Source organism: Dermacentor albipictus, chromosome 9 (assembly GCF_038994185.2).
Source record: "Dermacentor albipictus isolate Rhodes 1998 colony chromosome 9, USDA_Dalb.pri_finalv2, whole genome shotgun sequence".
Lineage (NCBI taxonomy): Eukaryota > Metazoa > Arthropoda > Arachnida > Ixodida > Ixodidae > Dermacentor > Dermacentor albipictus.
The window spans coordinates 79,258,875-79,284,927 of record NC_091829.1 but is presented as its reverse complement, the minus strand read 5'-3'; the positions used below and the strand labels follow the sequence as shown (position 1 = coordinate 79,284,927).

General features: G+C 44.3%; 1 protein-coding gene across 29 annotated transcripts in view; it reads left to right on the top strand.

The window, feature by feature from the left end:
- The window catches only part of LOC135919011 (uncharacterized), a 997,771-nt gene that overhangs the window by 436,821 nt on the left and 534,897 nt on the right, over positions 1-26,053 (top strand). For all 29 annotated transcript variants that reach the window (XR_011508264.1, XR_011508263.1, XR_010569853.2 and 26 more), the window contains one exon: positions 20,622-20,694. Coding sequence is in view for 16 of the 29 variants with exons in the window: in XM_070524824.1 (XP_070380925.1) it covers positions 20,622-20,694 (73 nt within the window). In the remaining 13 variants the exon portion in view is untranslated. The remainder of the gene's footprint in view (positions 1-20,621; positions 20,695-26,053) is intronic.

Genomic DNA, 26,053 nt, shown 5'->3' with positions numbered 1-26,053 from the left:
TAAGGAAGGCCGGTTAAGCTGTGGCTTTTGACTCTTACTAAAGCATACGGGGATGGGTATGAGAACAAGCGGAAATGGTTGTGGTATGGAGGATGATACACTAAAAAGGGTTCAAAGTTAGCATTCTGCGTTCTAACACTGTCACTTATTCAACGTCCTACTATCCTAAAGGATACCATGGCTTGAACCAATTTCCAGCTTCGTCAGTCATCATTACAGAAACTATTCATTCCTGCAGGTCGCTCACCAGCATAATTTTAATACCCTTTCTTATTCTGCTCATATGTGCTCAGTTTACACATTCTTTTGTTTATTTTGCTTCCTGTCTACGTCTTAGCTTGCGCGAAGAACTAAATTTGTGACGTGATTATTTCTTTGCTCATTTTGTTGTCGTGTTTTATTTTGAATTTATTTTGCATGTACGAGTACTTATTATGATAGCCCCTCACCTCTCTAATGTTTTATATGCCTTTAGCGAACCAAAAATAAAATAAATCCTATATTGCTATAGTCGACTGTCACAGATGTGTGTGAAGTGGTAGTTACTGGTGATTAGGTACCATCCATCTGAAGAAAGAAATAAATTAAGATAATTGCGCTTGGGAAAACTGCGGGTGCTGATGAAGGATGGCCGTATGTCTCACTCGCATCAACCTAGAGAACAGAAGTCCCGGATGCCATAATGCTTGCGCGCTCTGAAATCAGTCCACACAAGTTGGAGTGAAGCAGCTATGCAAACCCTACCTGGTTGCCAGTGGATCGGCTTTGGCATATCGAATTCGATGGTACGTGCTGACGGGCTTGTGGTGGTTGACGTGCTGATGTGAGCGCTCGAGTGAGTATAAAGGTCAAACTAGATTTGCGCATGCCGTGCGCGAAAGCTCGCGCCCACGTGCCTCACGCATGCGCAGATCGTGCAGGACATATCGTACGCGTCGAAGCACGATGCGAGCTCAGATATCGAATGTTTACGCACGCTCACATATAGCTTTGTACAGCATGGCGGCACCCGTGGCTCCCGTTTCTGCGTGAATTCTCGTGATGGCTACGTTCTCAGTCGCGTCGATCACCATGAACTATTGAACTGAGCATTCCGTTTCTTTAAACTCAACAGAAAAGTTCATTATGAGTGCATAGTTCGTCCAGTTCTTAAGATCGCTCTGCGATTCCGGCGCCCGTAGGCCTAACGAGACGCGTCCACATGCAACAACAGGATTATGGTCGCTAGTGGCATGCTGGAAGAGTAGGTGTGGCGACCGACCAATAGACGAAAGCATACATGCCCGACCCCTCTGGAGCGTAGTTCACTTCTCGGCATGCTGACTGAAAAGTGGCACCGCGCTCAGTACAACAGTTCTCAGAGGCGCATCCCGTCTGGTAGATGTGGCAGACGGCACGCAAACAATAAAGTATGCAGAGTAAAAAGAAATGAGCCATTCCACTCTGTGAGGTTAGTTCACCAACGAAGCGGTTTAGCTCACGACACGGAGGCGCACATATTCTTGAAAGGTACGAACACATGTATTGTCTTGATGGGTGGTCACGTGACGCAAGATACACACCTTCATTTATTGTCTTGATGGGTGGCAATTGTTTCGCTCGCAACTGAAATCACCTTGTTTCGCAATGTGAAATCGGTGCGCATGCGCCGCTGGGAGCTCTTTTGGGCTGGATCGCTAGGACATCGCAAGGGATATGTCTGCAATACGGAATGCGTAAACCGCTCCCTTTTCGATAACACCACATTCACACTGAAATCACGGACAACGACAACAGGGGTAGTGTCAGTGGAGCTAATCCACGCAAAGTGAGTAGCCATGAACCTTACGGGAAAATGAATCACTGCACTTTTTGCTTTCTTACGGGGGTATCAGGCATTGGTCACGGGGCTATGAGCCATTGATGATGAGTGTTTTTGACATGCTGCTATGTATGATGTATGCGTTGTTGGAAAGAATATAGGCAATATATTCGCTTCACTTTGCAGAGTGTTTGTAGCCTCAGCCTTACGGGGCTATGAGTCATTGCATTTTCTGCTTGCTTACGGGATCATGATTGCTTACTTGGGTATGAGCCATTGATGATGATAATTTTTGTTTACGGAGAACAAAAATGCACGGAACCCTAGCACACAGAAGCCACTTCTACAGCTTCGCTGTAAGTTTGTCATCTGTAGTTGTCAGTGAATGAATGAATGAATGAATGAATGAATGCCGTTAAATGTCACGAAAGGAATTTTCTAAGCAGCAATGTGAAGTCTATTGTGTCAGTCATGTTGGAGTTACAAGTCTATTGTGTCAGTCATGTTGGAGTTACATGGTTATATCATTTCAGCAGGAGTTCCCAGAGTTTTGAATAAACTGCCAGGGGGACCTTCTATATCTACATAAATAGGGTTGTCATACAAAAACAGCAAAGTATGGTCATGTGAACATTAGGAATTAGGGAAGGTGACAGGATCTATCAGGATGATATCAGGACAGGATGATATCTATGACAGAATATTGCATACGAAACGTAATGCTAATGCTAAAATTTAAAAAATCATCAACATTAATCAAAAGCGTGTGATGAAGGAGAATAAGAAGGATTAACAAAAATATTCAACCCGGCATGACAGACCAGACTCGTCTCATTATCAGTAATATTATTTTTTCCACAAAAGCAACAGTTACACCGCAATATGACATACCTATCGATAATTAAGAAATTAAGGTGACTCGGTTATTTACTGAATGAAATATTTCTTGGTGCGCGCGGATTATGTATGAACCTTGTGTAACCATTTTATTTCCAGAGCTAGTGAATTCCATATTGCTATGCCCGAGAAGGGTACTGCGAACTTGTCGTAATTCGTCCTTACGGCAAGTAAAAGAAGATTATTGCGCAGTCAAAACCGGGTGCTGTCGTTGTTAGTAATGTTTTCAGCAATAATGCATTCAATGAAGATGCTGTGTTTGATGGTATCTGCAATGATGAATAGTTTCTGACCGAATAAATGTCGTAACAGTGGAATGTTCAGTTTCCGAAGAAGTGGCCTGCAGGACAAATCAAATGGGTTGAAAGTCCCCTCCCTGCATTAGTCTCATTGCTTGGTTCTCAAGTCACTGCACACGTTCAAAATGCGCAGCATACGTTTTGTCCGTGACGACGCACAATACGGAAGATGGCTATGAATATGATCAAGTTACAAATATCGTGCAATGTGAGGTGGAAAATAAGTTCTTGTCTTTTCTATAATATGGATGCTAAATGCAATCTTTTTGAAAAGTGATCGCGTGTGTCCCTGAAATTTCAGTTCAGTATCTCGCATCACACCGAAGAACTGCGCTTCGTTCAAAACCTGTATGACGTAATCACCAGTATCAACAGGTGTGACGTCGATTTATAGTCGTTGGAAATGGAACACCATATGTATGGTTTTAGTCGGATGTGTGTACAGTTGACTATTTTAGCACCGTATAGTAATCTTGTATAAGTCGGTGTTAAGTTTAGACTGGAATGCGGCAATGGATTTACTGGACGTAAAGATGGGTGTGTCATCAGCGAAAAGTATGCACTTCCTTTTAAAACAGCTATAGTTATCTGTTTGAATCCTGTAGTGGGTGCAAACTAGCTGAGACATTGCTGCAGTAGACACACTCGCAACTGCTACAATGCCTACCAGCATTAATGGGGGCACCTTGCAAAGAATATGAAGGAAGTGAGAGAAAATGCAGCAACCTTACCAGGAAACACCTCACTACTTAAGTAACTGCAGTACAATAAATACTGGCCTTCCTATTTCATTTCATGAAATTCTAGCTCTATAAATGCGTGTTTGCGTGTGGCAGTTATTCTGAGAACAAGAGAGAAATAATTGTAAATATCAATGCTAAACAATGGTATGCACACTGCGTGCTTAGACCCGTGGCATATGTGGCGCACTACACTTCCAATTCTTACATGGACAAAACTGCACGTGTGTAGCATAAGCAGAACGGATAGTAGGGAAATATACGCTACAGCATAATAAACAGTTGCAAAAAATAAAACCAAAATAAAAAGAAATATATTGTGTAATACGCAAAAATAAAATTGAACTTGCAGCCAAGCAATTGATGCGACAAAAATACCAAACGTCAGGACATGTGAGGTGTAGTTTTAAAAGAACAAGATAATGTAAGAACAGGTTAAAAAACTAAATTATGGGGTTTTACGTGCCAAAACCACTTTCTGATTATGAGGCACGCCATAGTGTAGGACTCCGGAAATTTCCACCACCTGGGCTTCTTTAACGTGCACCTAAATCTAAGTACATGGGTGTTTTCGCATTTCACCCCCATCGAAATGCGGCCGCCGTGGCCGCGATTCGATCCCGCGACCTCGTGCTCAGCAGCCCAACACCATAGTCACTGAGCAACCACGGCGGGTAATGTAAGAAAAGGTGAGGGGTGCAGACAGGACACAAGAGAAGAGAAGTGGACAGCATGAACGCCGTTCGTGTTGTCCACTTCTCTTGCGTCCTGTCTGGACGCCTCACCATTTCTTGCATAATGAATCCTTACCAACTAGCTCAGCTTTCCGTCATTCTAAGATAATGTGTGCATAATGTGCATAAACACAGCAAGCAGCAAGTGGAATAAAGTTGCATGAATATTTAGCCTATTTAGCAAGCTGCATTAAGTAATATGTCGATAAACTTATCCATTAACGATACCGACATCCTACTTTTGGGAACACGCACATTAATGCATACCTGACATGTCCATCCTGATTACACGCCCGCTGCTGCAGCCTTGGCCATTGGTTATGTGGACACTGTTATGGGTCACGGCTTCACCACTACAAAGACAATTCTGTGTTAACTTATAGCTGTGGCAGATCGTGAACTCATGCAAGGAGCATGTAAAAACAGTCAGGAAAATAATGCCTGCACTGGCGCAGTGTGGCAACAGAGCACAAAGTAGAAGTCACTGATAAATGTCACGATAGCACGGACCCCTTCAACAAAGCAAACTTTCGTACACGCACGCAGCAGCAGCAGCGCATTACACAAATGTTTGTTTACATAACAATGCTAGATTTTCTTTCATGACTTTAAGCAACTTTCCCCTGCAACGTTTAGTTACCTCAAAGTTATGGCAACACCCCATGAAAACAAACAAGTACCAGTAGGACGCTGTGATTGCCCACATTTTTTCCCTAATACTCCTCGTATACCGAAAACCTTGTAAGCAGAGATTATTTACAACGTCGAATCATTTATAGGCAAGGAAACGTCATTGCAGTAAGAATCGTCGACGCAATCTCCGAGGGCCACATGTGCAGTGTGCAATGTTTCAGTGCCCGTTGCAACAGTGTCCAACAGAAAGCATCAAGTCTGCTCGTGTGGCGCAGTTTGCACCCCTGTCGTCTGTACCTTGCTTTCGTGTTAGTGTGTTTAATGAGCGCGGGTTGCACTCCTGTCGTCTGTGCCTTCTGTGGTACTGGTGTGACCCACGAAGATTCCTCGAAAAACCTACATGTCTCGGCAGCGTGCATTTGTCCTATGTAGTATCTGCCAGGAATGTGCGCTGGCGTATACGATGTGCTTGCAACCAAGTACTACAGTGCGTTCCAGCAAATAGACGCTGCCGCTTACGCGCAGTTTTCCTTGTCATGATCACGTCAATCTGCACAATTGTTGCTTGCCACTTAAAGACATGTAACGCAGTCGAGAAATAAAACTGTGCAGAACAAGGCATACGCTATATGTTTGCACTGTTTACCAAATGTGATAACGGGGTAACACGAACTCACAGTGCTCTTTAAAGAGAAAAGAAAATGAAGTCGCTGTTTTGTGCCTAGCCCTGATAAATCGGAATCGTTTCCAGAGTACTCGGCACTCCCACTCTGTTCTATAGTTTTCTTCATTTTTGTCTCTTTGACTGCCCCCAATGGTGAATCTGAACCACTCCCACCAAAGGTCAAGGGTCCGAGTGCCTTATTTACTATATCATAAATAACTGTACCTTAGCTAGCATCGTCTTCATTAACACTAATGGTCATGGATTCGACTCCCAACAAATAGTCATGGGTTCGAGTGCTTTAATTAATTGTATCTTATTTACTGTACATTGATTGACATCGCCTTCATTAACACCAAAGTTCGTAGGCACAACTCCCACACAAGATGAAGGGTTCGAGTGCTTTAATGAACGATATATTAATAAAATGTACCTCAATTAACATCGCATTTAACGACAAAGGTCGGGGTTCAAGTGCCTTATTGACTATCTTAATTACCAGTACCTTAATTAGCATATGTTCATTAACAACAGATGTCGTGGGTTTGATTCACACCCAAGGTCATGGGTTCGAGTGACTTAAATACTATATTTTAATTACCAGCGTCCTAATTAGCATCGCCTTCATTAACAAAGGTCGTCGGTCCGCGTGCCCTAAATAATTATATCTTAACTGTGCCTTAATTATCATCGCTTTCGTTAACACCTAATGTCGTGGGTTCGACATCCACAAAGCGTAGGGGGTTCGAGTGCAATAATTAACTATAATAAATACCTCTCTTAATAAATGGCGCCTTAATCAACACCAAAGGTCATGTGCTCGTAGCCTTAATTACTATCATAGGTAGCGGGTTCGACTCCAAAGAAAGGTTGAGAGTTTGTACAGTCGTTGTACATTGTGTGCTCACGTTGACAATGCCGGATTTTCCGCCTCATGAGCCATTTAATGCAATGGCATTACAAATAATTTATCACAACTTGGCATCGTACTCATTCATACATGATCTACTTTGACATTAGCAGTAACACAAGAAAGCTGTATACTCTTTTCATCAGAAATCATAAGGTGCATTGTCATTTTGGTCTCTGATGTACTTGTGATGCCAAAAAAACATTAGACGATGCATTTCTCATGGATGTCTGATGTCACATTAGGAACATGTAACGTTCTCTACACAAACTCATTGTTCATTTTCATAAGGGTCGGCGTCGCCTTGATGTTCCGTATAAAGCCCATACCACACGTACGCTTGTGAAAGCGCTCATGCTCGCGTCTACGCGTCTTGCGCCTGCCACGCCTCGCGAATAATGGTGGCTTGCATCCACAAACATGCGCCTCCATGCGCGCGAGAAAACACGTTCACTGGTTTCCCTCACAGACACCTTGGATAACGCCATATCGTACTTTGTTATTCACAGTGCTTCAAAATGCTTCGATACTTACAAATGCAATTCTTATAGATCTTTAGATCTGTTAGATGAACGCTAAAAAGAAAGATTCAACACTTTGTTGTATGCTTTACAGAGAGTTGAATGTACCGAGCCATAGTTGCGTAGACAGGCGCGCCGACGCGATGCATCTCGAACGCGCGATAACAGAGAGCAGCTGTTGACCGATATCGTGCCCCGTTTCGACGCGTACATGCGGTGCCACGCTGTCCTCGCATGCGCGGACACGCGGATGTGAACTTGCGCGTGTCGAAAAGCGCACGTGTGGTGTGGGCTTAAAGGAACACTAAAGGCACATATTAAGTCAAGCTAATCTGCTAAAGTAGGGCTCGATAATCTCTAAGGCTTCGATAATATCGCGAACGGAGCCATAATAACCGAGAACTTGAGGTAAATGCAGGGCATGATTACAGGCTCCCCAGGACATTTAGGTACTTGGAGATGACGAAATCACTCCTTAGTTAAATTCTGTCCCTTGTGTTCAAACACTCGTTGCATAACAAAAACAATCCTGTATTGTATTATGCAACGAAATAGAACGTTAGTTGTCCAGTTCTATTTCATTTTTGGAAAAATGAAATGTACACATTCAAATACCCTCGACTACGACTCGGGCTCTCGAAAGGTTTCGTTTTCGCTCAACTGCACGTCGCCCACGCTACATTGCGCCTTCGCGCATGCGCACACGACGAGAGGCGATTCAGGCGAGACGCGCGACCAATGGATGCAGAGACCCCCTTCATTATGGCGGCATGACCTAGTTTAGAGGCCTGCAAAGGCATCCTTTAACGCACGATAAAAATGAGCTGAATGTTTCATAAGTGGCCATCCGATATTTCTAAAAAATACACGGAAAGAGTCTTGCACGAAATACACGAAATACTATAGATTTCGTATCATATATTGAACGCTATGAGCCTGGCAGAAGTGCACTCTAAGAAATGTTTACACCCTTTGCAGTGTATATTTGCCACACAACAATAATCCTAATCTGTCTTGCCCGCATTTCCTTTCTTGAAAACGCTGCGCTCATTACTTTCCTGTCGGCAATTCAATCTCATGCTGAAAACGCACATGCCGTTCGTTACTGGAAAGTACCGGGCTCGCCGCGTTAAAGAAACGAAATACGGACAAGACAGATGAAGATTATTGTTGTGTGGCAAATATACACCTCAAAGGGTGCAACTGTTATTAAATTGTGGGAGGTATCAACTTGGCGGCGCCTTTGCGGTTGCCACTTCGCGCAAGTTTACTCAAATGTGTTAAGTGGCGAAATCGTTATGATGTCACGGTGCGGTATCAAGCTATTAGTCGTCGGGAAAATATGCTCCATAACGCCAAACGAGAACTCTAGCATTCTTCAATAGCAGTAAAGAAGGTCTGCATATAAAGACGTCGGCTGCGGATGTTTTACGCAAACACTATTTGATCCTCATTCGCAAATACCCAGTTCCGTCGGGAAAGTGCGGAAATATTTATGTACCCATCGCAGGACACCTATGGAGTTTCCGTAAAGTACCAAGAGTGCGCTTTTCGTTAGGTAGCTGACTCTATAGACGATGATGGTTGGTTGGCACTCGTTTCTGTACTAAAACTCGTGCATTGATATCGGCTTACCCGTTTATTCATAGCGAAGTAAATTCAACATGAACTGGCCACAGGAAACACGTCATCCCTAATGTTGAACCCATCCGTTAAACGCAACGCTAGCATCGGAAGAAACAAGAATGTGAAATGAATTTTCTATAATACACCAATTGAGCGCGCTTTTCCTTAGGCTATGGCTCCGTTGACAGTTCCATCGTAGTCTCCGCTTGGTTTAATACTAAAACTTATTCAGTTTTCTCTGGTTACCCGTTTAACCGTAGGGGTAGAAATTAAACAAGGAGGCACAATCGCCAAAAATTGGGAATAGGAAACACGTCATGCCTAGAGTTCATCCCATACGTTAGGTTACACGAGCAGCGAAAAAAAAAAGAACGTGAAATGAATTTAAACAGCGTTTTATTTATTATTCTTTCCCTCAAAACTAAAAACTTTTGATGATAAATGAACTTATACTTTGGGATTTATTTTTATTGCGTGACCTCGCAACAAGCTTGCGGCACCACTCACGCGTCATATGCATGACTCATGCGTCAGACACGCCACCGAAGCGAGTGAAGCAGGCTGCATATGTGAAATTCACCTCTTCGGCGACCCGCATCTTTTGGATGTAGCCAGTTCCGTAGGCTGCCGGCGTATTCTTGCGTTCGCTGGGCACTTCGACACGGGGCCAATGCACTATTGAACTACAGCAAGGTGAGAAATTTCGTTTGACAGCCTGCGACGCATTTCAATCAATTTAGGCTTTTATGGTACGGAACCGAGGCTTGTGACGCAGTCAGCGAAAGACAGCTCAGCTCTCTTGGCGTAGTTAATTTGAGGTAATGACTAATATACCTTTATCAGGTACTCACGCTTGCGAAAACGCGACCACCAATTCCAGGAATGATAACAGTGGAGTGTGTTGCTCGCGCCGGCAAAACGTGCAATAGATAATGCCAAGCAGGTAAAAAAACTAGGAACTTGAAAATTCTGTCTTCTGAACGTCTGAAAACCGGCTTTTCACCCACGCATTTGTCTTGAATGCGAATAGGAGGGATTCTGCCAGCGTCTAGCATGGTCTGACTGAGAGCCTGTGTTGTGGCCACCTCTGTGTACCATCGCGTCGGCTGAGGCCAACTTGTTTTCCATTTCGCACGTGTGTTTTGTCTCTTAAAGCGCATAAAATTAGTTCCGAGAATGGGGATTGCTTGCATATCAGATGTTTCTTACATTTCGTTGCATTGCTACGGATGAGTCGGGTATTTTCTATGCCACATGTACGCCGAAGCTAATTGCTTTGGTTCGTAAATGCCGCCCATTCGCGACTTTCGAACGCTTCGCCCCTACACGCAGTATACATAAAAGTACCGAATTGACACGTGCTTGTAGTGTCATTGTAGTGACAACTACTGCTGCTTACCTGGTGTTACAACGTTGGATGAATGGACGAAAAGCCCGGAAGGGGCACTTCTATAGAGCAAGAAAACATTTCCTGATTTATAATGCCTCTTGCGTCTGCTTTATCACATTGATTCGATGAACGCTTGTAAAAATCATTCGCAATCATTTCAGCTAAGTAAAACCATTCCGTACTAAGAACGCGGGCGGTTGAGCTGCATAAGCAAAAAAAAAAAAAAAGACCGCTGGTCCGATTAGCGCGGCCAGTAGAACGCGAGCTAGCTAGCGCTGAAAACTGAAACCGAGAGATGCTAATCCCATCTCAAATAAAAAGTGCGCGAAAATGACGTAAAAGAGAAAGAGAGAAACGACAAACGCGGGCACTACTCGCAACTAACAGTTCAGTAGTGCCCGCGTTTAGTGAGTTGTAAACTAAAACAACTGTCCCCTCTAAAGTGTGCACAAGAAAACGAAAATACTGTTGACGTACCAACGGCAATGCTGCCTAATCAAGAACTGATTTGCGCAAACTCCAGAAAGTAAGACACTTCTGGCTGTGACAAAGCTATCGAGCGTAGGCTGACGCATCTCTCACCCTCCAAAAACATGTAAAAGGCTTCCATTATTTTCCTTCTTTTTCGCACTCTATACCTGTACAAAATTTGTTTTATGAAAAACCGCTATACACTATCGTAAGCGGCAATGAACCGCCAAATGTGAACCTGTGCTGTTCTTTACATTGAGCGCATGTTCCTGGGTGCTGATATTTAAACAACGATTTGTTTACCCTACGTAATTTGTTCCGCAAGAGCACGGTATTTTATATACAACTTCAATTTTGCAATCCACGTACTTCTTATGATTGCCAGAACATCCTGCAAGTTTGTCACTCACCTCGCCGTTTATTTTTTTTAAGTAGACAGCTGGGCGAACCTGACCAAGCTTATGGCCTAAAGACATCTATTTTGCACCGGCTTGCCACGTTTTTTAACCCATCTCCTAAAGTACGGATCCTTGGTTTCGAGAGAAGAGTATAGCGAGTGTGAAGAGCGTAGTAACGGGGGGGAGGAGCATTTGCTTCGGTGGGCCATGGGCCCTGGCTGAGACTTGGGGTGGGCAGGGTTGTCATATATCTCTGAAGACTCCCTCCTTTCCGCCGGCTTGACTGGAAGTAAATTCTAAAGAATGCTCCGGTAACCAGCAGCCCGAGCTCGTGTACCCTATGTACCAGATGTGTAGTGCTGCAGAATTGTCGGGAGCAGCTTCAGCAACATCCTACGTAATAAGTGCACGAATGTGCGGACTAAAAGATTTAATTTGGTAAGTGGTCCCTAAACTACTCGCCTTGGCGGAACGTTTCACGTGCGTTGCGCTCGCGCGTTGCTCTCTGAGTCATGCATCGCTAAAAATGGAGTCTAGCGATGTGGGTCTTGGGTCCCTTTCCGTTCACTCCGCGGTATTCTAATGTAATATCCCAAATAAATACTTAATAAGCAATTATAGAGGAAACATTGCAATTGGAGAATTGAGGACCCAAAGTCATATTATTAACTCAACAGAAACTTGTCGAAACAAAATCGTCTAGGGTGATAGAGCCTGCAGCGTGGCAGTAGCCAAACTAATAAGAAACACTATACCAGTGGCATCGATCTCTCTATCCTACCCATGGCGAATGTAGACGAACAGTAGCGCACGCTTGCATTCTGACAGCAGATGTGCAAGTGTGCTTATCACAAGTTATCAGTGCAACACCCTGTGATAACTTGCGCAGAAAATAAAACAGCGTGTACAACTGATATATTCGTGATCTCAGGGAACGAAAGCGAAGGGGGGGAGGGGGTTTCCAAGGCAGTTGTGCTTGTGCTGGAACACCACTCCTCCCTTCCCCTTCCCGGGAATTTTCCATAACCTGCTCTTCCTTACTACAACCGGGGATGGGGGGACGACCGAAGACCTATGGGCCCCGGGTGCCAGTTGACCCAGCTACGCTGCTGTGGAAGGCGCTTCAATACTTTTCACCCTGGCATAAGGCTCTTAGGTAATGGTTCCCAAGAATGCTACGCACTTTACAACAATTCCCCAGTGGTGAGTACCTGCTCCACATTTCGCCTGTGGCTCTTTAAATCTTCGGTTTTATCGGCGGGTTGTTGCGTCCCTGGTGATCATAAACGCGCCCCTCCTGCGTTAATTCCTACTTCTTTTTGTCAATGGCAAGGTGAGGTCTCTTTTATGCGAAACATACTAGCCGCACAACCACGCTCTTCCTTGCTGCGCCGCGCGCGGCCGCGTAGCTACCATATGTCGTCATAACAGCTGCAAAAGCGGAGGCTCAACTCGTGCACTCGCTTGCGGCCGCGTCGCTACATAGCCGGGCCTCAGCTCGTGCGCTCGCCTACATGAGTTGTTTCTTCGTCTAGCCGAACCAAATATAGCCAAGCAACAGCAGTTCACCAGGCTAAACAGTGGTTCAACAGCTAAAATAAAGGCTAGTATGCTTCGCATCCTGGGCTTAACCTTAGCTAAGCCGCAGCCGTTTTTCCCCCTCAGTAATTAAAACTGAAATTTAGGCTGAGCGCAAGCCGGCCGCTGCCAATTTACTTGAATTTTAGGACTCGTTCACGGGATTTTAGGAAGAAACGTTCTCCGCTATTTTTGTGGCCCACACCAATGTACAGCTTGTTTCCGAACTAGAGTTCTTAGTACTGCACAAACGTGCGGTCAATGTGTCAACAAACCTGTCAAAAGCGCGACGAGAGTTCGCTAGGACTGATAATATGGAAGTGCTTTGCTTCTGTGTTCGTGCTTAGGTAATAGTCGTGAAATATATCAATCAACTGTCTCTAAGATACGTACTCACATTTTGCACCTTGATTTTGCACGTCCTTGTATTCATTCCACTTCACATGAACTTAAAATGGAAATTGTTAAAGCGAAACATTGTTACATGAATAAAACACTAACCAATTTTATTAAATCCTCTCCGGGAAAATTTTGGAGGTACATTTCAGGGCCCAAATCTAGCATTCAATTTCTGACAAGTGAAAATAAGACTATCACGAACAGCTCTGAAATGGCTTGCCTCTTCATTGAATATTTTGAATCGGTCTTCACATGGAATGATGGTTCTACACCCGTAACAGTACATTGCATTAGGCACTCTATATCTGAGCCAACTATTAGACAAGACGGCATTTTGAATCTGCTCCTTAAACTAGATGAGAAAAAATGTCCTGGCCCTGATCAAATTCCCAACGCTTTTTTAAAGAGGTACGCCGAGTGGTGCTCATGTTTCCTTTCAGATATCTATACTAAATCTCTAGAATCTGGCGACGTTCCGAGAGACTGGAGGCGGGCTAAGGTAGTACCGATTCACAAACAGGGTTCCAAACATGACGTCACTAATTACCGGCCAATATTTTTGAGAAGTACATGTTGCAAAACGCTACAGCACATCCTTACTACCCACCTAACTAAATTTGTGGAAGAGAACGACGTTTTGGGTAAAAACCAGCTAGGCTTTCGCCGAGGGTACTCCACATTCACTATCCTCACTGAAGTTACGCATGAAATCAGGCCAATGTATTGATGGAAAGGGTCAAATAGATATGATCTTTATATCGACTTCCGCAAAGCATTCGACAGAATATCCCATAGAAAGCTGCTTATGAAGCTGTCTCATTTCTTAGGTAATACCAAGCTATTCAAATGGATTGAGGCATATTTGTCACAAAGGGAACAATTGGTTTCATTAAATTCTGTTAGCAGTACCAATAAACCAGTTCGATCGGGTGTGCCGCAAGGATCTGTTATAGGCCCTTTACTTTTTTCCATTTATATTAGTGATATGGGAGCAGGTTTTTCGCCGCAAATATCCATCGAGCATTACGCAGATGACACCATTATATATGCTAAAATATGCACTCCTAATGATCAACAGGAGCTTAGTAACCATTTACAAAAAGTTAGTCTCTGGTGTGATGAATGGCAAATGGAATTGAATACATCAAAAACTGTTTGTATGCGTTTCATGCGTAAAAAATATCCTTTAATATTCCCCTACAGCATTAACGGAGCCGAATTAGCTGAGGTTAAGTAATATAAATACCTAGGAATTCATCTCGCACATGATTTAAACTGGTCGGTACATGTCGACAACATCTGTAATAAGGCCATGTGCACACTTTGGTCGTTACGACGAAAACTTCACGATGCCACACCAGAGGTAAAAACAATGGCCTACAAAATGACTGTACTTCCTGTACTGACTTATGCAAGCCATGTTTGGGAGCCGTACACTCAACAGAACGCACTAAAATGTGAGCGCGTACAAAACAGGGCCTGGAGGTTTATTTTTAACACATACGCTAGAACGCAGTCCGTCACCGAACTTAGAAATAGAGCTGGCCTCATGACTGTCAAGCAAAAAATGCAGCTTAGCAGGATGACATTCTTTTTTCACGTATTAAGCGGTGACTATAAAGTAGACTTAGAAAAACACATCACATTAGAGAGACCTGCTAACCCCAGAACAAAGCATTCAACACATATTAAACCACTTAAATATAGAATAGAATCCTTCAAAAATTCGTCCCTGGTTCGAAGCATAGACGATCGGAACAACTTGCCACATGATATAGTAGAATGTGCTGATTTACAATCTTTTGTAAAGGCTGTTACCAATTATTTGGAAACGGGTGAGAATACGTTTTATTGTTAGCTGTTTGTTGGTTGCAGTTGTTTGGGCACGTTACTTTTTTTTTTGACCCATATAGTGCTATAACTTACTCATTGTAACTGATGTTCTTTGTTGCTTCATATTTGTTTATATGATGTGCCTTCCTAGCCTGATTGTTTTGTTTTGAGTTGTTTAAACATCTACTATGTCTAGTTTGATGACAGCAATGTAACCGCAACTCCTGTATTGGCTTGTGCTGGCAGTATGAATAAATAAATAAATAAATAAAAATATCTTGGTTGTAGCTAGGCTATCATTCTTGTTCTACACCAAAAGCCGATAATCGCGATAAAGTGTGAGCTTACATATACACATTTGGAACGGTTCATTTTTGCGCACTTTTTGTTTTGTCGGATAGGGAAGAATTGTTGGTATCATTGGCCCTTGCAAAATTAGCCTGATTTCGCGGAAGGTGTAAGGGGGAAACGATTTGGTAAAGCATAATTCCTCGCTGTTGCACTGGGTTTTAAAGCGAAGCTGCTTACCTCTACCGTCCAAGGAAATTTTCGCATCGTTGTTGACGTGGTATGCAACAGCTCCCCATACGTGCGCCGATCCGGGAGATAGTGCAATGCCTGGACGAACCGAGGTGGAGGTGAGGCAGCCGTTAAGCACTCCCCATACTTGGGCGGATGTGGAAGATAGTGCAATGCCGGGCCGAAACGCGGCGGAGGTGCAGTTCGCCATTAAGCGGCCCAAATGTACAGCTTCGCTGGTCATCCTTCTTCGCAGAGGGGAAGGGCACTGAGTTTTTTAAACGATTCTTCCATTGTCCCACTGGCTTCCTTTGTTTGAGGCGCTATAATGCAAAGCTATTCCAAACTTTTCTATTCCGATTCTACAATCAGCCCTCCACAGTTGGTCAAAAAATTTCGGAGCCACGACCTATGCGCCTGTCTGTCACGTGACGTCACGAAATCTGCGAAGCCCCCCCTTCAAATATGAGATGCGCATGCTGATTATTCATGATTAGGAAGTCTTATAGCTCCGCTGTAAAACAGTATTCTGTAATCGTCAATGAATGAATGAATGAATGAATGAATGAATGAATGAATGAATGAATGAATGAATGAATGAATGAATGAATGAATGAAGGCCGAGCACTAGGTCATGCAAACATTTTTCTAAGGGGCTAAGTTTACTGCAAGGGTCATGTTCGAGTTACATGGTAATAGTACTCTAGGCGGAGGTCCCAGAGTTTTGAAAAGCTACCAGTGGGACCTCATATGATTACAGAATTTCTTATATTATACAAAAACAAGTATGGTGCTGTGAACAACAATAATTAGGAAAGTTCATTATCTATAACAGGAAATTAGATACATAAGTTAAGGGTAAGGCTAAATATTCAAATAACATGAAAAATATTCGAAAGCGTGTGAAGAAGCAGAATAACAACGAATATGAAGGAAAATAATCAACCCGACATGACCCACCCAACTCGTTTCATTATCAATAGTATTAATTATAGAAAACAAAATGTATAAAGCAAAATGACATATATATTGACAGTTTTTTTTTAAATTAAGATCAGTCGGTTAATTCCTGAATACAATATTTCTTGGTTCACGTGTAGAATGTATGAGCGTTGTGTGATTATATCATTTCGAAAGGTAATGAATTTCACATAACTATGCGGAGAAGGGGGCTGTGAACTTGCCATTATTTGTCCTTACGGCAGGTCCAAGAAGATTGTTCCTCAGGCAAAACCGGGTGCTGTTGTTCTTAGTAATGTGTTCAGGATTAGTGCCTTCAATGAAGATGTCATGAGTGATGAGCCTATATGCAGTTATGAATTGTTTCTAGCGGAATAATTGTAACAGGAGAATGTTAAATTTAGGAAACAGTAACTGGCCGGATAATTCAAGTGGGCTGACAGTCATTAGTCTCAAACGTTGGTTCTGAAGTCGCTGCAGACGCTCAATATGCGCAGAATACGTCTTGACCAATGACGATGCACAAAAATTGGAGGACGCTTAAGCTTCGCCTTCAAGAGTGGAACGCGACAGCGTTCCCGTCGACCCGCCAAGGGGTGTAAGACAGTGGGCTACGGCGCAGCGACTACGCGCCCCGCATCGGACGCGGTGAGCGTCGAGCAGCGCCGCGTTCGGCGCGGCAACGAAATGTGCGCCTGAGCAAGCGACGCGCGCCTGAGCATTAGAAAGAGCGCGTTTCTAAGACAACACCGCATTCACAAGAGACGCTTTTGTACCGCTTTGAAGCATCGAACTCGTGGATGAGTGGTAGAGTCTCAGTCTCACACTCCGGAGACCCTGGTTCGATTCCCACCCAGCCCATGTTGTAAGTTGTGTTTTATTCATGAAGTGCCTTCTGGGATTTATCGCTCACGGCCAACGCCGACGACGCCGATGCCGACGACACCGGCTTTTGTGCGACACGAGCTCCTTAACATTGTCGCGTTAAAACGAAAGATGACTATGAATATGCAAATATGGTACGATGTGAGGTGGAAAATAACTTCATGTCCTTACGACAATGTGGATGCCAAATGCAACCTTTTGCACAAGTGATCTGGCGGGTCCATGAAATTTCAGCTCAGTATCTCAGATGACACCGAGGAATCGCGCTTCGTTCGAAGCCTGTATGACGTAATCACCAATATCAACAGGCGGGACATCGATTGAATTTTGTTGGGAATGGAACACAATAAATATGCTTTCTGTTGGATAAATGTACAGATTATTATTTTGTAACCATAAAATTATATTGTTTAAGTCCGTGTTAAGGTTAGACCGGAGTGCGGCAATGGATTTACTGGATGTAAAGATGGTCGTGTCATCAGTGAAAAATATGCACTTGGTGTTACCAAGTATAGTGGGTAGCTCATTTGAACATTCAAAAGAATCGGGCCTAAAATTGGTCCCTGTGGGACACTTACGTTAATTATCCTTGATGATGAGAGATGGCTGTAACATGTACCGTTTGAGACCAGTTACTCAAATAGCCTCTTGTAAACTTTAGCGGAGGACAAGATATACCAAATGATCCGAGTTTAACAAGTATTATAGGATGGTTTATCACGCCAAATGTCTTCGTCAGATCGATCAATACGGAACGCACAATTAGACTTCTGTCACTAGCTTGCTTGATTTCTTCAGGTGGAGGAATAAGTGCCAGTTCGGTTCAATATCCTTGGCGACATCCGAATTGCTGAAGAGGCAAAAAATTAAATTTCTTTAAGTAGCGTGTTAATCGAGTGTGGAAAACATTTTGAATCACTTTACGAAAAAAAGGAAATGCTACGAATTGGCCTGTAATTCCCTAGTGAAGTATGATCACCTTTCTTTTTCGTAAACAGGAACCATTCTAGCAAATTTAAGACCGCTCGAAGACACCACGGCAGAGAACCATTTGTTAATGATTAGTGGCAAAACTGACGATAGTTCATGCGAAATTAGTTTTACTTTGCAAGGATCAATGTAGTCTAAGCCAGCGCTTGAAGTCTTGAATGATGTGATGACCTGCGAACTTCGTCGGCAGTCCAGTCGTCGAATGCAAATCACAGGAATGGCTACACCAAGGTGTATCAGGTAAAGGACACGTTGGCTGCTGCGTATCCGTAGATGCGTATTAATGCTATATATATATATATATATATATATATATATATATATATATATATATATATATATTTACTGTGAGCGAAAATGCTCAAACTATATGCAATGAGAAGATACAGGTCTCTGTTATTGCGTGCTTGAAAGTTGCTATGTTGATGGTTTACGAGAGGAAGACGTGCAAATTCTATGCTCTGTCATGAGGACTAGTAGATGCGCCCTAACTTTAATAAATCGACGTATAAAGAATACGGGCAATTAACCCGCGTTTCCAAAGCGCTGACAATGCATGGTTGTAAATTACCTTTAGGCATGCTCAAGGCGCCCTGGAACCATAAGTGGTTAATAAGGTGTTGTATGCCAGCTGACACTGTCGCTTTATGCTGTGAGATGGCATTAATTTCAATCTTTCTGCAAACAAAGCTTCCAATATTTTAAAAGACATGCAGAGCAGTATCGCTTCAGCTGAGTGCATAAGAAGACTTAAGTGGCACTGCGTCTAACTTTGAACAGCCTGTATGTATTATATGTTTGCTATGAGGCCTGTGTTGTTTATGAATTGAAGCATTGCTTTGTGGAATCTTCTATCACGTATCCGGTGGTCATGGCTGGTTCCGACACTATAGCGGAGGCAAGCTTGCAATAGGAGACACGATCGTTCCGATATTAAGCCTGGACTTCTGCATTTTAGTTGCTACGCATCTGCTCGTCCATGAGTGGGAATTAGCTGTATACAACCAGTTCCACTTCCAGACCAAGCATCTCAAGCACAACTTCGTGCACCTGGGTTAGGTTAAGGGGGAGGGAGCAGACGCAGTGTGGTATAAGAGCACTTGCCCACGCAATTTTTTTAATAGCTGAAACTGAGTCATTTGAAACTTTGCTCGCTGATCCCGCTAGAAATTGTAATATCATGTTTTACGCGCCGAAAGCCCGCCTTGATCATGAGGCACATTACAGTAAGGGCCTAGGAGTGATTTTTCAATTTGGGGTTGTTTAAGTGCACCTAAATTCAAGTACACGAGCGTTCGTTTTTCTTTCTTTTCCCTTTTCATCCTTTTTTTTTGCATTTCGCTCCTATCAAAATTTTGCCGCCGTGGCCGCGATTGAATGCACGGCCTGAAGGTCAGCAGCGAAACGCTTTAAGCGCGAGGCTACGGTGGCTGGTATCGCATTAAGTTTCCAATGTTCACCGGTAGAGTTAATGTAACCAACTCTAGCGGAAACGCTTGCCATAGCGCCCATCCATTGAAACCTTCAACTGCAAGGACGCCGCCATTTTGTTACTTTGCGCCTCCGCGCCGGTACTTACAAAGAGATGCGAGTCAGATGAGACGAGCAATGAACGCGACACGGAGCCTCTCTTGACCATGGTGGCGCCATCTTGTTCGGGCGTCTGCAAACGCGTCTTTTAACGAGCGATAATAATTCGTTAAATGTTCCATAAATGTCCATCCGATATTTCTCCAAACATACACCGAACCAGCTTTACACAATGTCCCTACGGTCATGCTCGTGGAAATGCTAGTTTTCGCATGGTATATTGAATGTTGTTAGCCTGACAGAAATGGGAGGTAGCAACTTGGCGGCGCCTTTTCGGTGGCCACTACTTTTTGCGCGAATTCACTCTATTGTGTCTAGCGGTAAAATCATTACGAAGGCATGCCTCAGTGTGCTATCAACCAAAGTAGAGGACAGACATGTACTTAGTCAAGCAAAACGAGAAGACAAGCATGTTTCGTCAGCAGAAAATCAGATCCCGGTATAAAGACATGGGCTGCGAATATGTTTCGTAAATAATATTTCATCGCTGTTTGCATTTGCTCAGACACCTTCGGGACCTGTAGAGAAACTTATGCAGAGAGCGCAGGGCACCTGTCGAGTTTGTCTAGCATACGAAGACACCGCTTTTCGTAAACTGCTGGCTCCAGTGACACCTGTTCTGCGGCTAACGTCCTGTGCAATATCAAAATTCATACATTTTCCTGGGCTTAACCGTGTAACCGTAATAGATGTACTGTGCTTTCCTTAAATACTGAACTTCATTGATTTTTCTGGGCTTCATTTTTTCACCATTAATGTTAACTCCGCCAATATTTTTTGCAGATGTCTGTGAAATTCATTGGAGACGCTCATCTCGACATGCACCTCGGCGACAACTTGGAAGCAGAAGGCTGAGGTAAATAAATTCTCAATTTTAAGTCCCGAAACTACCATATGAATTTGACGCACACCGCAATGGGGCACACTGGAACTTTGCACCACCTGGGGCTCTTTACCGTGCACGTGAGTCTAAGTACACGGGTGTTTTCGCATTTCTTCCCCATCGAAATGCGGCGGCCGTGAGCACGTTTGAGAGTAGAGAAGTTTTCTTGTAAATTATTCCATCAATCACGTGAACCCACATACTCTTCATTCCCCTCAGCTATCGGCTACATTGTGTTACGAATTGCATGGCTATATGCGCAGAGTATAACGGGAATTAATGAGAGACGACGAAGTCGACGACCGTGAGGTAGAGTTTCACATGAGATGTTGCTGTCGCCAGAAGTTAAGTTCTCTGTAAACGTGTGACTCATGATTGGAAAGTGGTGATGGGTTGTTGGCTACACAGGCTTCACTTTTCACCAGCTGCGAACGCAGATTGAGCCAATCTCTTTGAGCCGATGAGGTTCGGCCCAGCACATTCCCCGAGTTTGTGCGCCTGCTACTCGCAGATACGAACTTGGGCACAAGCCAACAGATGAAAGAAGACTGTTTTCACATGTGCAATGTTTACCACACAGATTTGAGATGAACCATTTTTTCATTTCGTAAAGCGCCCACACAAATAAGTGAAACGCTGTGAGAGTGCTCGCTATAAAGATCGATACGTCGCTGTTATCAAAGGCTGCCAGTCGTACTCGCCAGCGCTTCCCTTAATAACTGAGAAGACGTAGATGGGTCTGCTTGCGCAACTTACGAGATTCACTGTTTGCCTCTTATCTTAAAGGGGAATAAGTGGCGGCCACTTCGATACATTAGCGTGAAACAACTGCCTCATTCTTCTGCCAATGGTTTCAATATTCGCATCGGCGCCCGACGTTCTTGAGATGAAACTACGCATTCCCAAAATGAGATATTATGCACAAGAAGTCCTAATATATCTCTGATTTCTAGTACACTCGAACTGTATGATGAAAAACGTACGAAGGATGATAAATATGCAGTGGTATAATCCTTCTCCTGCTCACTGCTCTCAAGGTGTCCCGCCAGATTTGTAGACGTTACAGAAAACGTGACAGACCGGCGTGGCATGCGCTGCAGTGTAACGTCGTAAGCTGGAGGAGCGGCCGCATAGGAGCTCCATTTTTGCCACCACACTGGGCAAAGTCTTCGCGTAGTAGTCTCTAGGCATCGTTTTCACGAAAACGACCAGAACTGTCCGCCCAGCGTCGACGGCGAGCTGCGGCTTGCCCGGCGGCTAGTCCTGCCCTGTACACAGCGCTCTGCTGATGTTGGCTGGTTGCAGCCGCCTGCGTAGTTCTACGATCGGCTTCAGCAGTGGTTCGTACCTTGCGTGGAGGCGCCATAACGTGTACCGAAAGGTAAACAGAGGTATCCAGACTACGTTGCGCACATGTCACATCCCTTGACCCATGGCGTGGTACGCTTCTGTTGTTATTGTTGATGATAATGGTGGCTTATTGGCATCCCCTTCAAAATGGTGCAGCCATAAATTGTCACCTAACCTGCTTGACTTAACCAGGACCAGCTACGCGCAGATGCAACTGCTACACGTAGGTGTACCTGCTGGAATATAGGGAACCTAAATGCAAACTTTGTACGTATCGACGCTACGCGGCGCGCATGTCACATCACTTGTGAAATGGCATGATACGATCCTAGTGATTATGATGAAGATTTAATGACATTCCCCCATAAAACGGGACGCTGATAGTCACCTAGCCTTCTTGAATATGTCATATATATCATACATGTTCATTACATCAGTATCTATGCATCTCCGTAATTTTCTATTTTTTGAGAGTTCTCTACTTATCTTATACCGCTCCCTAAGCAACTGCTACCTGGAATGCCATGGGGTGTAATGATATGAAACTCCAATGCAACGGCCTTACGTACAGATGCTAAGTGGCCCGCATCTCACAACGGAAGGCAAGTGGCAAGATACGATGCTAATGATGATCATGATTTTTGGCGTCCCCTCTTAAAGGCGGCAGTCATATAGTCACGTAGCCAAGCTGATTTAATCAGGTCCAGAATGTATAGTTTTTGTAGCATTCTTCTATACATCTGCTTAATATTTTTTCTTCATCAATCTTTCTTTAACTGCCTTGCACTGCTATCTGCACTTCTCCTACATCGCGTTCTTCCTCGTCTGATAAAGCAATGAAAAATGTAAACACATCGACGCTACGCGGTGCACACGTCGTATCGCGTGTCTCCTTGCGCACTACGACGCCTTTATAGGGCATTTTTCCGCTGTGTGCTACGCGGTGCTGGCTTGGCTAAGTGGTAGTGTAGCTGACTCCTGGCCTACGGTCTCGGTTCCTATCCCGGCGGGCACTGGATTACTTTTTCTCATTATTGGGGATAGCTGCTACAGACACCGGACATCGTCACCAGTGATCTCCAATTGCTCCTCTCTTGCGCTAGCTGAGTCCAACTTGCCCTCCCAAATTTGCTAATTTCCTCATTCAAACTAATTTTCTGCTGTTTATCGACAGTAATTTCCTTCTCTTCATACCCATTCTGTAACTCTAATGGTCCGCTAGTTATCTGCCCTGCGCATTACATGGCCTGTCAAGCTCTATACCCCCTCTCCCCCATTGTCATCGACGTTTTCTCTCTGATCCCTACTGTTGTCTTCCTGTCCCTGAACGTTACGCCTAAGGTTTTTTGTTGCCTTCTTCTTCTTCTCACGGTTCTTAAGCTTGTTCTTGAGGTTTGTTATAGTCCAAGTTTCGGCCCCGTATCCTGGAATTGGTAAAATGCATAGATTGCATACTTTTCGAGGAAAGTGCTTAGCTTCCAATCAGGCATTAGGTACTACCAGCGGTACTCACTGCAGCCCATTCTTATTCTGCTGTAAATTTCCTTCTCCAGATCTAGCTGCTCTGTGAGTAATTGACCTAAATGAACGTACTATTGCACACATTCTAGAGGATGAATGGCGATCATGAATTCTTGCTTCCTTGCGAGATTACTTAACATTAATGTTGTCTTCTGGGTATTAAACTTCAAACTTATTCTGATAATTTCTCTGCTAAGGTCATCAGTAGTGTGTTGCAATTCGTCGCCAGTGTTGCTCAACAGTATATATGGAAATACAGATTGCTTTGAAGCGTCGGATAGTGAAGGCTGATAAAGCATAATAAAAAAATGGCTGTGGCTTAGGTAAGGTTAAGCCCAGGATGCGAAGCATACTAACCTTTATTTTAATTGTTGAACCACTGTTTAGCCTGGTGAACTGCTGTTGCTTGGCTATATTTGGTTCGGCTAGACGAAGAAACAACTCATGCGTTACTCTGCTTCGCCTTGGACGCCCCGCATTGGACGCGGTGAGCGTCGAGCAACGCAGAGTTCGGCGCGGCAACGAAATGTGCGCTTGAGCAAGCGACGCACGCCTGAGCCTTAGAAACAGCTCGTTTCTAAGGCAACACCGCATTCACTAGAGGCGCTTTTGTACCGCTTTGAAGCATCGTGCTCGTGGCTCAGTGGTAGCGTCTCCGTCTCACACTCCGGAGACCCTGGTTCGATTCCCACCCAGCCCATCTTGCAAGAGTTGAGCCAAATCCACTTCTCCTCTGTCGTGACGTCACGGTGTCACGTGGTATTCAAGGCGACACCGCCGCGCCTGAGGAGCTGGGTTGAGCTCTCGTAATATGCTTCGCATAATAATGCTGCAGAGGAATTCACTGATGTCTACGATGCTCGATGATGCAAAATTTGAGCGCCGCTCTTTAGGGGTGTCGAATTCTACCGGTTGCGTCGCTCATTGTTCAGAAAGAAGGCACGAACACGGGAACGGCGCGTCTTGCTCCTCAGCACAAGCCAGCGCTTTGTTTCCATATTTCGTATCAGTGGACGTGTTCGTCAAGCGCTTGCAGGGTGCCTTAGTAATGAGGTCACCGGCGCAATACGGCGTACATGACTGTGACTCCAAGTCGTAGTCTCGTGTGGCACTCTGCTTTCCTCCTCTCCCTTTCTCCACTCTCTCCTCCTCCGGTTTCCTCCTTGCGCTCTCTTCGCTACTGCCGTGTTCCAACCTCCGCTCCACGTTCGGTCTTTCATCCTTCGCTGTGCTCGTCCGCTCGGCGAGGCCGAGCAACGCCGATGACCCCGACACTCAACGCAGCAACGGGCACCTGAAGGCCGCCCTACATTCAGCGTCCTTAACGGCGTCTTCTGGCGTCTTCCGCATGAACGCGCGTCCGGCCACTCAATCGGCACTCGCATCAGCACTGATCGGTCTGCGCTCATTAAGCCGCTTCCAGCTGCGGCGGCAAGATCTGGCGTGGCTTGCTCGAACGTTTAATAACGTAAATAATAGAGAAATATATGACGTGTTCTAGTGCGGACTAGGAGTTGTCTACGGATCATTTGCGAGCGCGTTCTTAAATTTGTTATTATTTTCATTATTAAATTTTCGTGCAAGTCGCCCATGGTGTCTCTCGATCACGTGAACCTCAGCATGGATCCCGAGCGACGCCGGGTGACGAAACGCCGCGAACACGCTAAATGTGGGGAGGCGGTAAGAGCTTCGCTCTAAAACGGCTATGATCATGGTGGGAGTCACGGCTTCGTCGTTTTGATCACTAAACGCAGTAAACGAAGCGAAATTAAGGAGTGACGACGCGAATTAGGAGGATGAGTAAATTAATTAAGGGGAATGTGTACATTATGTGTCCGTCTTTCATTCACCGGCGCTAGGACTTTCGCCTTCGTTTTGCGTATAACATTAAGACACTGTGAATTTTATTGTATAAAACTCTATGGCCCAAACTATCGTTAGAGCTTTCTCTACACGCGATTTGCCCACTTGACATTGGGGGCATCTGTGTGACTTCATTAGCTGAGAAACAACAATTTCCAAAATATTTTATTCTGTTTATTACCTAAAAATTAGAATTCTGTTTTTATGCCCACCCCCCAAAAGTTACAGAAATTCTGAGAATTGTCGACTGATGCGTAAGCATTGTTTGGTTCCGTTGTGACTTCGTTTTTACTTAGTTTTGCTAACTTGGTATTCCTAGCTTTAGTAGACAATTGTCGGAGCTTCTCGCCGCATCGGGCTTCTTGAATGCATTTGCGTAAATGAAGTCAAAACGCTGAGAACAAGCGTGCCTCGTCAGAGCAGGACAGTCGTGGCGCGCTTAGAATCCATTCAGAAAAAGCTGTTAGATTTATTTATGGCCATTACGGACCGCATGTTTTCACCGTCATACCACGCACAAGCTTTAACACTGTACCCATAGTCCTTTCGTCGCACGTGTGACCGTGTTATCCTGCTGCACGAAATCGTACACGGATCC